The sequence below is a fragment of the Stegodyphus dumicola genome, chromosome 2, assembly GCF_044657685.1.
Source record: "Stegodyphus dumicola isolate Sdum_Otavi_A_Nest chromosome 2, ASM4465768v1".
NCBI lineage: Eukaryota > Metazoa > Arthropoda > Arachnida > Araneae > Eresidae > Stegodyphus > Stegodyphus dumicola.
Window position 1 is genome coordinate 231,424,094 of NC_140769.1, and position 17,956 is coordinate 231,442,049.

The 17,956-nt window shown below is 30.9% G+C and overlaps 1 protein-coding gene across 5 annotated transcripts; it reads right to left on the minus strand.

Annotated features, from left to right (window-relative positions):
• Positions 1 to 111: 111 nt before the first annotated feature.
• Positions 112 to 17,162, minus strand: Tasp1 (Taspase 1). Of its 5 annotated transcripts, none has more exons than XM_035358216.2 (3): positions 17,034 to 17,162; positions 7,894 to 8,029; positions 112 to 5,084 (listed from the first exon to the last, which is right to left on the minus strand). In XM_035358216.2, the coding sequence occupies exon 3, from the start codon at positions 5,066 to 5,068 to the stop codon at positions 3,968 to 3,970; it is 1,101 nt and encodes a 366-aa protein (XP_035214107.1). In that variant the 5' UTR covers positions 5,069 to 5,084; positions 7,894 to 8,029; positions 17,034 to 17,162; the 3' UTR covers positions 112 to 3,967. The 5 variants fall into 5 exon arrangements, with proteins under 5 accessions (XP_035214107.1, XP_035214105.1, XP_035214104.1 ...); XM_035358214.2 differs by lacking the exon at positions 17,034 to 17,162 and adding an exon at positions 16,800 to 16,986; XM_035358213.2 differs by lacking the exon at positions 17,034 to 17,162 and adding an exon at positions 16,715 to 16,986.
• Positions 17,163 to 17,956: the final 794 nt, after the last annotated feature.

Sequence of the window (17,956 nt, forward strand, 5' to 3'; positions counted from 1 at the left end):
TTTTTTAAGGATAAACATTGAACATAGCATGTTAAAGGATATGTGACTATAAAATTAACAATTATTATTTTAAAACACATGGGAACATAAAAAAGAAACATTGTCCAGGTGTGAGATGCAAAAACAAAATTTTATTCCAGGGAACTTACGATTAATTGAATGATAACATTGATAAAATTCTTCATAATGATAAAAAAAATTAAACAACAATTGAAGCATTTTAATTTTAAGAGAAAAATGACTGATGATTTGATTTTGCCTTTTGAGTATTTTCCAATTACATACCTTTTGTTAATCTGAATGACGATAACAGATTGAAAGCCCGGATGAAGGTAGTATGCAAAATATTTCTTTCAGCAGTGTTTACTAATTTTTGAAAAATTTTGTTAACTAGTCAAAATTTTAAAAACAATGCAAATACATTTTTTATGATATCAGTTATAAAAAAACATCTGATGGAAGGGTTTGTAGTAATATGTCACTTTTTGTGTACGTAAAGAGCTCAATTAGATTCTGAGTTATGCAAATTAAAACTTCACAAATTATCTATCGAAAAGTGTTAAGCTAACTCTTTTTGAAAAATTAATGTGAAACTCACCCAATTTTCAACCTATTTCTCAAGTAGCATCAATATCCCTGTATCTTCCAGAATAGTATCATATATTTGAGAAATGTTAACACCTATTCTGACATCACAGCCAATAATGGTAAAAGTGTGCTTCGAAAATCAAGAAGAATCAAATTATCTTCCAATAACATAGTACCTTGCAGACCTTTTTAGTTTTAAAATTCCATATCACCTTGCGATCATCTATAAATCAAGTTGATTTTTGTATCTACATTAAAGGATTATATGTATATCTTTTAAATTAAGCAAGCTAAATCCAATTGCTGGTAGTTAATAATACTGACTAAACTGCACTTATAATTACCCTGAAATTGAGCCCACATTTATTATTGATTTGCAATTCTAGGGAAAAGTTTATGTAAACAAACATAAGTTAATAGCTGTATTAATTAACCTGCAGAATACCTCAGCATAAAATCTAGAATTACAGCACAGTTACAAAAAATTTCATAGCTTTTTTATACGTCATTTTTAAGCTCTAAAATACAAAATAAGTTTGTCATAAAATATACTTGTAAAATCTGTAAAACAGCACACTGCTCAGTGCTAAAATATGATTTACTGCATGTCCAACTAAAATTCTCTACTGTTATTGAATAAAACTTTATGTATTTAATTGAAGAAAATAAATTAAATCTCCTTATATCACAATTGAATTGTCCATTTATTTGAACACTATCCACTGAAGTAAAATAACAATGACTAACCTTTGTTTAATCTTTGTTTTTATTTTTATTTATTTTTTACCCTTTCTTTCATAAGAAACCTAAGGCAGCTTTTCTTCCCTGCGGTTTCAGTACCAAGCCTCTATTTGCTATTTAAAAAGCTTGGGAAATTAAATGGAGCCTCATCACAATATGTTTTTCAAGAAATCGTGTCCAATTCTAAAGGCTAATAATTGGCTGATCAAAACATAAACTAGAAATATGACTTGTGATAAACATATTTCCCCCCCCTCTTTTCTGTGGAATGTTCAGCTGCGAATTTTTAAGTAATTTATTATGAGATATATGTTATAATATTAGAACATATCTATTTCTTATTTTCAAAATACTTTTTGTTAGGTGAAGAAACATGAACTTTAAGATATCTGCAGACTCATACTGCTGTTCATATTCTTCTTCTTTCATGATATAGTCATGATACAGTTACGTCTCCATTTATTATATTCTATTACTTTATAATGCAGGAGAATGGCCATCAATCATAAAGCTCCACCTTTTCAATAAAATGTCTAAACTGACAACTTCTGAAACACATTTGATAAGTTCATTCTTAAAGTACCTGGCAGCCAGGTATTCACAATAAAAAATGCAATGAATTGGCATAAATTCTACATACCTAGATAATTTTCAGTAAGTGTTAATGATGCTTTATCTCCCATCATAAGCACACATATATGCAAAGCTCCATCTGTTGCAACATTAACTATGTAATATCACAATATATTAAGAATCTACCACATACATTTTTAATATCAATACAAGTTTTCTGGTTTAAGTCCAACATCCTTCCCTTTACATAGAAGAAATAATATAACATGAATTAGAAAAAATAATATAAAATATCAATAGTTGCCTTGCATGAGAACATACTTGTCAAGAAAGTGAATACAAGGAGCTTCTTAAAAGCATCTTTCACTTTTCTGAAAAGTCAGAACATATCTGAGAGATATAACTTTCTGTAAATTGGCATAATTTTAGTGTTCATGCTATCAATCATAGGATAGGTTATTTAATTACGGGAAGGATGCCTTCGTGGAGGGCTTTCTAAGGAAAACTGGCTCGTATACACGTTACACATGGAGAAAACCATGAAAACATCCATACAGCCAGCCCTTTCATGGGATTTGAACCTCAGACTGACCGCTGGTGGGCCATATATCAATCATAGGAGTTTTGTTTTTTTATATCTAATGTTGTAACTAGTTGGTTAGACTTTTCTTAACTAATTCACCATTAAAATATAGTATTAATACATTCCATGAAATATCAAATATGCCTATACAACTACTGATTATACATGCAGCCATGCATAATCCTTGCATTTTCAAAACTTAAAAATTGCTAATGATTTAAATTCTTTAACTGTTTACTTGAAAAGCACATTGCTTTATATTTTAGTCAAGCAAAATGTCATTTTGCATTCTTTAAATAAGGTTTGGAAATTTTTTATCTGCCCGTTCTCTTAATTATGGTAGCGAAATGTCCACACGTTACCTTCAGTCATATGTAATGCATCAAAGACCTGCATTCACTCATGAGCCATGATTTGACTACAACTGATCATTATATATATATGAATGATCTAAAGAAGTAATACTAAAAATCCGATCTAAAGAAGAGATATATGAGTTTTCAGCATCTTAGCAATAAAACTAAATTAATTAGAAAAAGATAAAAAATTAGCAACAAAAATAAATATAAATTATGTAAAAATAAATTTAAATTAACAATAATAAATAAAAAATAAATATAAATTATGTAACACTTAAAATTAATACCACAAATAGAAATTTACCAGTTATTAAATATTACAAGTTATTCCACTAAAAGAGTCATTTTGATACTTATGTATTATCCTGTCAAGCATGAAACTGTCACCAAGCAGCTCGATTTAGTGCCAATTAGGGATAAGCATGGCCTAATAACACAATCATAACATCTATGCTTTTGTTTGATGTAACCTCATCAGATTCTGGATAAGCCACATTTTGTTTTTATGAACAAGGATGTAGATTAACTGTTATTACTTTTTTCACCCCTTGGATTTTTTGGGGAAAAAAAAAAGATTAAATGTTGGGACCTGCCTTCTACAGAACAGTAAATAGTGGGTTATTTTTCAAAGTTATGGGATCCTCCAAGTATAAAAAAAGTGTGCTTGTGCTCATAAAGTTCTAAACAGAAATTTCATTAAAATGGAAGGGCCTAACAAAATAGCCAAAATCAAGAAAAGGGTATTTATGAAGCACAAAGTTAGTCAAATACAAATTGTTTTTTAAATAAAGAGGCATAAGTTCCTTCAGAATTTTCAGGAACGACTGGCACAAATTTTGTGAATTCTCCACCAATTTTCAGAGCTGATGTGATAATACATAAGTACCTTTTTTAAGGTCAATGAAAAAACATGACAAGAAAGCTTAAATATGTATGATAAACTAAAATATTTATGCTGTTTTGTTAGCATGTTTAGAATATATGTCATGTTGACATACATAACAGCTACCAAAATATGAGAAATAAAAAGCAGCATGTTAGATTTTGAAGGTATGAAATAATTAAAATGGAACACAAGGCCATAAAATTTAAAAAAAGAACTTCATTTTGAATCATTAGTTAATCAAGACAGTTTAAAACACTTTTCACTACCCACAATACTTTCACCATATCTAGATCCTTCAGGCTGTGCACACACAACAGCAAAAGGCTTCTTTCCATTGACATTCATATAACCTAAAATCATAGTTTTAGTAGTATGTGCCCATCCAAGCTCACAATATCCTTCATCAGAATATGACTTGAGAACCAGAACTCCAGCTAATTTTTGGCCAACTGTTCTTATATATGGTGAATCTAAAAACTTTTTCCTAAAAACATCTGGTAAAGCAGTTAGAGAATTAGCATTGTCACATAACATTTGACAACATTCTTTAGCAAATACAGTTTTAATTAGATATTCTCCTACACCAGTAGCACTGCAAGCTATACTGGGCTTCTCAGTAGATAAAGAATTTTCAGCCCAACAGCCAGATCCATAAACAGAAGCTTGACCTATTCTTCCGCAATGTTTCAGTAAGAGACCTCCACTTGATACAGCACTTGAAACATTTCCAAATGCATCTACACACACAGCTCCCACAGTATCTAATAAAGTACTTTCACCAAAAGACCTTTGTTCTAAAGTATCAGAAATAAAATTTGATTTTGGCTCTGAAGGGATCACTTTTTTTAACAGAGACTTGTTCTTCAAATATACTGCACGGGAAACTTCAGTTGAAAGCTGTTTTTGATCAATCTCACAAAAGCCATGTTCTTTTGCCCATTCCAAAGCACCACTTCCAACTAAAATACATGGTGGAATACGACCATGTGATAATAATCCTCTGTTTTGTTCTTCTAATACATTTTGGGCAACTTTTATAGGATTCTTTATGTTACACAAAGCACCAACAGAACCAAAGTTTAAACTTGCACCATCCATTATACCTGCATCACATTCAACACTTCCAGTTATAGAAAGGTTAGAACCAATACCAGCATTTGTTAGTGGACAGTCTTCAAGTACTGCAACAGCTGCACTAACAGCTTCTACTGCATTGCATTGGTCTTGAAGCAACTGAACTGCAACTTTGCATGCATTTTTACATGTTTTCTTATACAGTGGCCTTAGATTATCTGCATGGTATCCAGCACCAACATGGACAGCAACAAATCCAGACATTTAAATTTTCTGTGGTCTGAAACAATAAAATAAATAAATAAATATATCAAGATCAATTTTGCTATGAAGAAATATTTACAACTTTGGAAAATTATATTGGCACTAATTTAAAAAAAAAGCTCCGTGCATTTTTAAAAATAACATAACACTTCCAAGCACTAACAGTCTATGCAGTTTCCACAATAGATTTTTTTTAAATATAAGATAATTAAAAAGTTGGTTATCCCCCCTCCTAAAAACATTATTTTATTGATAGTTTGAATAAAAGAGAGAAATTAAACCTCTATGTATACTGGACTTTTCCTGTTAGTAACATCTTTCTCATGCAAAGTAACTTGCTGAATGCTAAGGAAAATGAATACAGAAACTCACATATTGAAAAGAGAAATGCTTTCATGATCCCAATCAAATTAAGTTAGTTTATCTGCAATTTGGAAAAAAAAAAAAAAAAGAAGAAGACTTTTAAGTACAAGAATATGTATGTTAGTTGCTTTATATATAGTTTGGGATTTATCATCAATAATGACTTTCATAATGGAAAAGATTTTGCTGCTGGACTGAAAAACCCTCTGCTCTCAGTTATATGTTAGCCAGTTTTCATAACACAAGTTTCTAGCTTTGATTTCTACTGTTAGCACTCAGCGAGTATCTATATCAGAATGAAGCTATTAACAGGAAAGAGTTCATAATATGTAGTAATTTCTTTTTTTGTTCCAACTATCATTAAAAGAGTCATTTTTAAATTTTCAGATTAACTGTCTTTTTTATGACAAATATGCATGCAGAGTCACTTATTGAGGAAATTAAACACAATTAAAAGGTAGATGGGAATAATTTTCAATTAAGGCTTATTTTACTTCATAATACTTCTTTTTTGACTTTGTTCATCATATGTCATATGTCTATATAAATTTAAATCAATTTAAGAAAAGGTGCTATGTAAAATATAACATATAGTCTTTTTTAATAATGATGTTAATCTGAGGATTAAGGATTTAATCCCTCTCCTTAATTTTAAAGTTAATCTGAAAACAGCTGTTACATATATTAGTAAGGAAATACATTCAGTACTCATAGAATACTGTTCCGTCATATACATATCACTGCAGTAAGTTAATGCATAAAATAAATAGATACTATTTTTTTCCCCCACAAGGCATCATAAAAGAAAATAGCTTTTAATTATAGGCTGCAACAGAAAGTATTTCCTGATCGAGAAGGAGCACAGCTACAAACTATGAGGCAGTACAGTAGTGAGAAGTATACTGTTGTGTAGGGATTTATGTGTTGTTTTAGTGTATGGTCAAGAGAGCATTATGCCTCTGAGATTGCATCCAAACCAAGGTCTTTCTGCTGCATCCTACATATTAATTAGATAGGAGCTACGTGGTCATACTCATATTTCTTCTCACTCTCCTACAGTTTACAGCATTTTACATGAGAGATGATTAGATTATATTAGATTAACTGGTTAAAGCAAAACTTACAGGGGTACTTGCCTAAGGGTAGAGACACCATCATGGAGAACTCTAAGGGAAATTGGCTCATATTTGTGTTTACATGGATATAGTCAAACAGCCAGTCAATCCATTTACAGTACAAAGTCTGTAATCCGGACGTCCATTATCCGGAATGATCTATAATCCCGACCTCAGAGCCACAAACTTTTTTTTTGTATGCTTTACACATGCACGTAAAGAATGCGCGCTTGCGCATTACGCATTGAAAGAAATGTTTAATAAAGTAAACAAATAAATATTAAGCATTTTTTTTTGTAAAATTTGATATCCTTTAGATCATAATTGCTCTCTATTTCATAAATTACAGTTTCATATTTTTAATTGTATAATTTCTGCATGCTATCTTACAGATTTAAATTGATGATTTATAATCCAGAAAAACCCCTAATCCAGAATCGCCAAAGTCCCGAGGAGTCCAGACTTTGTACTGTATTGAAATCTGAATTGCATTAAACTATCAATATTTAGCAGTCAGCTACTTCAGGATGCTAATACTATTTTTTAAACTACATTTCAAATTGAGAATCTGATTGGAAAGCACCTTAGTTTAAAACACAGTAAAGCATAATGATACACAGACATCTAAATTTAAAAATGGATACTTTTTACACACAACCTGATGTACTAATGAAACCCATATACTTTTATGTTATAAATCTATGCATGCATATATGTTTAAATGCAATATATATTTATGGGTGCTCTTTTGTTATCAGGACCAGATACAGAAATATATATATGAATGGATGTAGAATGGATGTATTCATGTATACATGTATATAGGCACATACAAATGTATATGTGTGTACACATACATATATGCACAAACATACATACATGCATAAATTTCTGAATCCAGTCAACAATAACAGAAGAGTACCTGTTTATGTATACTTCAGTTTATGATACCTAGCTTTATAATAAATGCATTTTTATTTTCAATGATAATAATTATCTAATGCATTTTTATTTAAAAATTTATCACACATACTTTATAAAGGTATATTTATATTTTTAAGTACATTTTCCTATTTAATATAATAATTTGTATTATAAAATATAATTGTTTTAACATGGTAAATTTCTTCTTACAAATCGAGTATGATAAATACCATGCTTTTAAAAAAATTAACTAATACAGCTTTCTACAGTAAATGGATTTTTTAGAATGTAATATATGACACCTAGTTACAAAATACACTTACAAGCCTTTCTTCAGCATATTCAGTTCCCTAAAGATTAATACAATTGTTTATTCTGCATAAATTAAATATATTAGTAATTTAAAGTTAAATAAATCTTTACTTAGTAGCTGCTCATGAAAATAACTTCAATGGCATCCTAGGGGACTGCTGATGTTGCCTATGCTTGCGGCCAATTGTGTATATTTTTTTTCAAAAATGAAGAAAAAGCATTTAGTGCAGCTGTTTAATTTCTAAACCTGAAATGTAACGGTTCTCAATTTTACAAAATAAGAACTTTCAGAAACATCTAATATGAAAAAAATCCAAATGTGTTTTACATTACACTTTAGTTTCAAAATACAAAGCTTAATAAATTATTAAAGTATATCTGAATTACAACATAAACTTGTTGAAAAAATGATTCTGAAACATTCATTACACATAATGGTCAGATAATTTCCATTATCATATTTTTGTATTAATATAATAGTATACTTTGCAGAACAAAAATTCAAGATCTTTAAAACTTACCTTTGAGAAGCTAAATACTAATATTTATCCAGCTAAAAAGTTTGAGTGTGATCTTTAATGGATAAAGGACGAAAGATTAATTACTATCAATTTAAAAAACTTTCATATTCATTTAAAAAAAACCTAAATTATTATCAGCACTTCTTGGTCAACAACATGACAATTAACACTAAATGTAAACATTACAGCAAGACGGTTAGGAATGATAATCTTAGCAATATATAAAGCTTCATAAAATGAATACAAAAAATTAGGATGAATCCAAAAATTCACTAATATGAATGTATATAATTATTTTATTTCCCAGTTGTTTAGTGATTCATTCCCTCTTGCAGTTCAGAAAATTTACTCCAAGCTCCTGACATCAGAAGTACACAAACCAAATAGCTATCAGAAGAGAAATGAGCACAAATGTTCAAACCAGCATCCACTTTGCAAACTGTTCTTGTAGCACAATCTTTCGTTACATTGCTTCTATAGCAGCAAAATACAGTTTCATTTTGCTGTGTTCTGAATAAAGTATGGAGGATACTTTCCTAGGAAAAATTTAATCAACTGTATGTTTTATGTTAATTATACCGATTCTCTCTTTATTAAGCTGCATATGTGTTATGTATATCCAGCACTATCCAGCATTGAAAATGCAACACCAAAAAGGTGTTAGAAGAAAGTGATAATATTCGGCATACAGAGACAGGCAGCAATGAACAATAAATTATCTTTATATCGAAATGATATGCCTAATACAGAGTGAGAACAATATTGGCTCAGTAAGTTGCAGGACTACCTTGGACATCAATACACTATGGAACACATCAAGATGCAGAGTCCGTGAGACTACGAATGGTATCCTGATGATTGGCTCTTTATTCTGGGTCAACCCATTGCCACAGTTTCATCTTCTGAATGTGGCAATGGCAGGGTCTGTAAATGACGTCCAATCACATCTCAAATGTGTTCGATTGGCGAGAGATCAGAAAAGAGTAGTAGCCAGGGAAGCGTCTGTACACCTTGCAGAAAACATTAGCTGATGTGAGCAGTGTGTAATCGGATGTTATCCTGTTGATAAAGGAACTGGGCACTTCCGAAAGGTAGGGGAGTGTCATTGGCCACAGTACATCATCCACGTATCGTTGCACTGTCATAATGCTCTAAATGTGAAATACAGGTGACATGGAATCATGCGTAATTGCAACCCAAACCATGATACCACGTTGTCACGTAATGCGGTGTTCCGCAATAGCTGCAGGATTGGAACTGTCTCCACATCGATGTAGTTAAAAGAGCATGACTCTGTGCTATTCTGTCGCCCACATCGCTCAAGCCAGCACCATTGCAGAGGTTCACATCATTGCTGAGGTTCACACCATTGCAGAGGTTCACATCACTCGCATAACTCGGTGCCGTGCATCTTACCTGAAATTTACATAATTTTCGGGCCACTCCTTCTTGGTGTTGCATTTTCAATGTTGGGTGGTATGCGTGTGTTTATATATATATGTAAAATATAATAAGAGTAGTAGTAGGTAGGAACATTGCAGCAACCTTGCTAAAATATAAATGTAAAATATGTAAAATATTTATGTCAAATATAAAATCTAGCTTTCAAATAATAAATTAATACTCCTTCTGTTTTCATTCTAAAAATAGCAGAGAAATTAATTTTTAATTAAACGAAAAAGATCCATCATCTAATTTGTACTGTGCACTTATTGATGAAGTCTGAGCTCAATACCTGTATATCAAATATCATGTGATCTGAAATGGAATCCGTATAAAAGCTTAATTATATCACAACTCTCTCTTCTTCTCTTCCATCTTTTCTCTTGCTTCCTGTTGCTGCTTTGCATTGCTGCTAACCTCATAGAGTTTACTTTACTAAATTTAAACAATTCTTTAAGAAATGTGAGCTGTAAAAATTGGGAGGTGCATAGCGCACGTGTGGTGATAATGTGCATTATCAAAAAATAAAATTGTGTGTGGAATTTACCATTATGTGGGTTCTTCGAGTGTCTTCTTTGTAACTACGCAGCAAAGTCTTCCAGTTATGATGCAGTCTTCTCCGATGCCAATCTGTTGCAACTCTCACCATGTCATCTTATTTCGATAATAACACAGTTTTATCACAACAATGGAGCAGTTTTATTATATCTAATGGAACAGTTTAACAGATTTATTACATATATCTATATATTTTCCCACTGATTTGTAGTATTTGGTACTTTAATGCAGAATAACTGAAAACTGTTAACTGAAAAGTGTTTTATATCTGTAACTGGGTAAGTTTTGAAAACACAAAAAGGAAATTTTTATTAAAGAGAGTTTAAATGAAAAATAACTATTGCAACATATTTAATGTGATAAAAATATTTAAATATGTTATAAAAGTGCAAAATTGAAACCACCACTGACTTGCAGAATATTTCAGAAATCATAAGAAATGTAAAATTTATATAATTGATATGCAGAAGTCAATCTAGATAGTATGTAAAATATTACAGCAATATATAGAATTTAAAGTTATTTAAATTCATTAAAATTTGTTTTTACAGTTGCATTTAAGAACAGATAAAAAAGATATACATAATCTTCTAGACATCTTTACTTCTTCTGAGCACTTTATGTTTCATACAGAATGACTTAAAATAGGAAAATGAACAACTATAACCCACAGAACATCAAAGCATGGTCAACCTTTTTGCATCAATTGAAAATGCAAAATAGGACATAGAAAAAAAAAAAAAAAAAGATACTTTCTGATTACTTTACCCCAGCCAAAACACCATAAAAAAATACTGAAGAGGCAATGTACCATTTTACCAAAAAGTATTTATGTAGCAATCCATGTATGTGTATATCATCTCTCCAAACAGCTATGGATATTTTTGCCATCTGTCTGCAGATCATCATCATTCATATGGAAATTTGAATGTGGTGATAAACTGTGTACGGCAGTTTCCGTTGTCTTCATTATTATCAGACTTAGCTTTCTGCATACATAGAACATAATGTAAGACTTCATTGGCCTATTTTTTCCCTTCTCACTTTAGGATTTTGCTGTCGATGTTGCACATGATGCCAGGTTTATGCAAATCTGATTTTAAGCAAACAAATCACTGTGTATACAGGTAAAATAACAGCAATAAATAAGTAAACAAAAGTATGCATGTCTCATATATAAAAATATAGGCAGCCTTGGATACATCACTGAAATAGTATCCAAATGTATGTTTCTCTCCAAAGTTGACAGTGAGTTTACGAATGCTCTCCAAAGTATCCAGAGAGTTCATGACTTTTCGGTGAAAACGCAGTTAACTAAGCAGTACAAAAAAAAAAAAAAAAAAAAAAGTTTCAAGCTAGTATAGAAACAAATCAAAATTCACAATGAGCTGAAGGCTTAATGTTTTCACAAACAAAGTATACATCACATTATTAAACTACATAATTTTGGCCTTATTAGATCTAATAGTTAAAAGGCAATCTACACATCTAATAGTTTAAAGGTAGGCTTTTCTCAGAAATATTAATTAGCTTCTAATTCACAAACAGTAGAACAATATCATAAAATATTTAAACCGTCATATTTCCAGTGTGTCCTGTAAATAAAACCATTATTTTTATATACTCAATTCAAGCATAAAAAATTCACTCCAAACTTCAGTCGAAAAGCGATACAAATAGTAGGTCAAAATTTAGGTAAGTCAGAACATTTAAATAATTTATTACTCATAAATATGTTCAATTTAAAATAATGTTATTTATTTAGCTCCTAATACAGTCAAAAGTCGTTAATTCGGACACCCATAATTCGGAATGATCTATAATCCGGACCTCAAAGCTACAAATTGTCTGCGCATGCGTCAAAACGAAGCATGCGCAGAAGACTTTTACGGCTGCGAATATAAGTGTGCGCGTGCGTAAAATACATTTACGAATGCGCGTTTAACGTATAACGGACGGTACAAGCTAAGCTAAAATTACCTAATTCAGTCAATGTTGCAGATTGCGTTGTTCCTTAATCTTTGAATTGGATTCGGCTTATTATTTTTTACAGACTGTTAGAGCAATTTTATAAAAGTAACCTTGAACTTTTGATTATGTCAAATAGAATTTCTGATATATATTTACTAATATGTAAAGGATCTACAAAGCGAAAGTATGTTTCGAAGTCCATTAAACAAAAAGTGGAATTGCTGCAAAAAATGGATAAAGGCATATCCTTTGTTTATCTAAACTTTAACGTTTGTTTGTCTAAACTTTGTTTATCTTAAACGCAGCGGCGCGCAATGAATTGGAAGTTGATCTGTCAGCACTATCCTTATCTTCAGGGCAGATGTTTTTATTTTATTTGGCTTATATTCCTTACTAAATGTAGTATTTCATCTCGATGTACTCCGTCTTTGATATGATTTAAATCAAATTCCTAGTAATTATAATTCGCTTCCGATAGCGAAGAAAGTGACAGAGGTTATTGAAAACGAAAAAATTTCGATTGACAAATTAGTCGGTATTCTCGACACAGGAGTTATAGGACCTGAACAGCGGAACTTTTTAACCGAACAAGAAATTATGTCTGTTTATAGAATTAAAGAGAAGGTATTATCACATAAAAATCGAAGCAACTTAAACAGCTTACATTGAAAGAAATGTTTAATAAAGTAAACAAATAAATATTAAGCATTTTTTTTTGTAAATTTTGATACCATTTAGATCATAATTGTTCTTTATTTTATAAATTACGGTTTCATATTTTTAATTTTATAATTTCTGCATGCCATCTTACCAGATTTAAACTGATGATCTATAATCCGGAAAAATCGATAATCTGGAATCGCCGAAGTCCCGACGAGTCTGGATTAACGACTTTTGACTGTATTATTTTTTAGTTGTTTGTTGAATAAATGCAAATATTTTTATATTATGGGATGACTTTGCCTTTTTTTTTTTTTTTCTAATAAACAATGCTTTCATAAATAAATACAAATTATTCTTTACAACAGCATATTTTTCTTTCAAATTAAAACAATTCTAAGGTTAGTCTATATTTTAAGATGCCCTTTGGATTATCGCCAAGTTGCTGTTTCATTTATTGCCAAATGTTGCTTCATTTATGGTTCATTTATGGTTGAATATCATGGAAACCTTATTATGACGTGATTGCGGTGACTTTTGACTGATGGAAAACCAATTCTGATACATATGTAAAAGAACTGGAGGAAACTAGAAGAAAAATGTTACAATCTAAAATTTAGGTAAAAAAGACAACTTTTAGTCAAAATCTGCACCAAACTCAGCTTGCTTTTCTGCCTAATTTTAAAAACGTGAAAGAAAATTAAGATGTCAGTAGTCAGTATTACGCAAACCATTCCTCAGGACTTTCACAGCATAGTACTGAAACAATGTATAGTGGATTGATAAAATGAACAAGTGTTACATTTAGTATAAAGTATTTTATAAAAATACTTTGGAGTATTATTAAAAGAAGGAAAAAAAGCATTGCAAGTTTAGTACTCATAAATTAGACTATGTTAGGACACTAGGACGAATCAGTGCTTCCTGATTATCTATATATTTTCCCACTTATTTGTAGTATTTGGTACTTTAATGCAGAATAACTGAAAACTGTTAACTGAAAAGTGTTTTATATCTGTAACTGGGTAAGTTCTGAAAATACAAAAAGGAAATTTTTATTAAAGAGAGTTTAAATGAAAAATAACTATTGCAACATATTTAATGTGATAAAAATATTTAAATATGTTATAAAAGTGCAAAACTGAAACCACCACTGACCTGCAGAATATTTCAGAAATCATAAGAAATGTAAAATTTATATAATTGATATGCAGAAGTCAATCTAGATAGTATGTAAAATGACGCACTGAAAAGTCATGAAGTTGTTGCCGACTTTTAACAACATCCATGAAGTTATTGCCAACTTTGGAGAGAAACAATTGTTTGGATGCTTTCATGTCTATATTTACGATGAATCCAGCACCACTTACTTTTTCTTTTTATCTTTTTTAATACAAAATATATAAACTTCTCAGTATTTTGCACTATTGTTCTCCCTATGTACACAACAACTTGTTTTCACTAAAAAAATTCAGCAATGCACACCAACTCAGCACAGAATGATAAACAGAAAAGAAAAGAAGAGGTGCATGATGCTTTTAAATGGGTACATTATCATCTAAGCATGCAGAAAGCTCAGTTGGAGATTTCACGAAAGGCAACGAAAATTGTTATACGTGATCCACTGCTAAGTAAAATACAGGAATTACCATAGGAGAGATTATAACCTGAAGTCACACAGGCAAAAATGTCTGGATAAATGGAAAGCCATACGGGAGGAAAGAATGCAAAAAATATACCTGAGTTGCCACATAAAGAACTTTGGTGGCATCATATAATTGTGTATTGTTACATAAATACTTTATGGACAAATGGTGTATTATCTCATCAATACTTTTCCACAACTTTTTGGCAAAGGTGTGGATAATTAGAAAAGGTAATTATGTATTATCCTGTCAATCAATGGCTGAAATTTTGGCAATGGCCATCAAACTAGTACAGTCAAAAGTCGTTAATCCGGACTCGTCGGGACTTCGGCGATTCCGGATTATCGATCATCAGTTTAAATCTGGTAAAATGGCATGCAGAAATTATAAAATTAAAAATATGAAACCGTAATTTAAGAAATTAAGGACAATTATGATCTAAAGGGTATCAAAATTTACAAAAAAAAAAAAGCTTAATATTTAATTGTTTACTTTATTAAACATTTCTTTCAATGTAAGTTGCTTCGTTTTTTATGTGATAATACATTCTCTTTAATTCTATAAACAGACATAATTTCGTGTTCAGTTACAAAGTTCCGCTGTTCAAGTCCTATAATTGCTGTGTCAAGAATACCGACTAATTTGTCAATCGAAACTTTTTCGTTTTCAATAACCTCTATCACTTTCTTCGCTATCCGAAGCGAATTATAATGACGAGGCATTTGATTTAAATCATATCAAAGAGACATCGAGATGAAATACTACATTGAGTAAGCAATTATAAGCCAAATAAAATAAAAACATCTGCTCTTAAGATAAGGATAGTGCTGGATCAACTTCCAATTCATTGCACGCCGCCCGGTGTTAAACAATGTTTAGATAAACAAACGTTAAAGTTTACATAAACAAACGTTAAAGTTTACATAAACAAAGGATATGCCTTTATCCATTTTTTTCAGCAATTCTACTTTTTGTTTAATCGACTCCGAAAGATACTTTCGCTTTGTATATCCTTTACATATTAGTAAATATATATCGGAAATTCTATTTGACATAATCGAAAGTTCAAGCTTACTTTTATAAAATTGCTCTAACAGTCTGCAAAAAATAATAACCGGATCCAATTCGAAGATTAAGGAACAACGCAATCTGCAACATTAACTGAAATAGATAATTAGATAATTTTAGCTTAGCTTATCCCGTCCGTTATACATTAAACGCGCATTCGTAAACGTATTTTGCGCACGCGCACATGCAAATTCACAACGGTAAAGGTCTTACGCGCATGCGTGAAAGCGACGCATGCGCAGAAAGTTTGTAGCTTTGAGGTCCGGATTATGGGTGTCCGAATTAACGACTTTTGACTGTAATAGTTACTGCAAAATCCTAAAGAAGAAAACATCCATTAATTGGTGCTAAATCATACTACTTAGTTGACATGTTAATATGGATGGATAATATGTAAGAACCATAGAAAATACTGAAGAACATTTTGTCTATGCCATTTAAGTGATGCTGGTTTTCCTAATTGGAAGCAAAACTATTGTTTGAAAAAGTTACAAAAACACGTTTTCATGCTTATTAAGATTAAAAATAATTTAGCAAGTTTCAATAACCCTACACCTAAAGCACAACCCATTTTAATCAGTGTGATTACTTTCACATAAATTTCATTTTATGAATTTTGAGTCACAAATTCCAAAAAAATTCTGAAAACAAAAAAAAATTTCTGAAATTTTTTTTGATTACGTGCAAACCTTGATATTAAACACTTAATATCAACTTAAACACTTGACTTGATAAATCAAGCATAAATTAAAAATTTTTTAGCACATTTCATAAAACTGTCAATTTTTTCTCCAATTTCATATTATTTATTTTCCCATTTCAGTTTTGTGGCTTCAAAAACTGGACCACAGTCATCCATAAAAAAACACTTGACATTCCAACGAATATTCAAACTCCTAGGAGAAAGTTGAAACATAAATTTTATTTTGCAAATTGTTGTCTAAATACACAACAAATGCACTGAATTTTAATAGGATAAAATGAGATATTGCTCAAATCTCTGCCATTCATTTTTTAAAACCCATAATTTACTTACGAGCATCCAGAAACAAGAAAACTTTTTACCACATAAATTTTTTGAGCATTGATGTGTTACATTTTCGGTTCCTTAACTCAAACTGATAAATTTTAATAAAACAATATCTATTACTTTTATGACAGTTCAATGGTAAATTTTGACAACACTTCATAAAAGTTTACGTATTTCGAGCACATGCCACTTTAAGGTAAAATTCTAAAATTCATTAATTTCTGAATTTAAACAGCTGTACACATTAGTCAAAAGCTTTACGTTGAATTACCGTGTACAGTAACATGTTTTAATGAAAGTAGCTAAATCTTTTTCCCTAAGTGGGGAAAAAATTTTAAATAAAATAATGCTCACATCAAATCGAGCTGTGACAAAGAACAATTGCACAAAATGAAAACAGAACATTCCAAACATATATGTAGTTTTGCAAAATTTTTATGCCTATTGAGGAAAAGTAAATAGACTGAGAGCAATAAGAGGAAACAGTGACAATATGGAATAATGAAGAATTTCCATGGTTTTTCATTTTATTGAATATCAAAAACGAAAAAAAAAAAAAAAAAAAATTCTGCTAATTGAATGGATCATAAGAAAAAAATATTTATCAAAATGAATCGAAAATTATCTCCTCTTTATTATTTCATAATAAGAAAACTTTCCATGTACTATCTCCGGCATTTTTCATTGATACACCGTGAATAGCAACTCAACAAATGTAAACCAAGGAGCCTCCTTGATCGAACTATTATGTGTTTACATCAAAACCTCCTTCTATAGTTAGAATCTATTCTAATCAAGGAGATTCTAACCTCCTTGAGTTCGACCGCCTCATCCGCGACCAAGAGTGCAAACACGCCTGCGCCATTCGGACCGAATTATTCTCAAAATATGTTGAAAGGATGGGGATTTTCTTTCCCTCCAGCATAGCTCTTTTCGGAGAAAAGACCTTTCACGTCGCAGCAAGTAATACCGCCCTTTTGGACGAGTCTATGTGTTTTGGCAGAATGCCAACCAGGGTTGCGCTTGAGATGGTCGAACTATACCTATAACCTGTAATATAACATGTCTTCCTCCTTAGAACAGTGTACACACAGGGTACCTAGGACTGAGATCATACCTCCAATTGAATAGAGTTGTACTTTCCTAAAACAACTACAAAAACATAATAATAATCTTTTTCTAAAAGAATAAATTAGCAAAAATAATATGTTAGCTGAAATAAGGAATAAAATGAACTTCGAGAGTAAGAGTTGTAATAGTTGAACCAGAAAAACCAG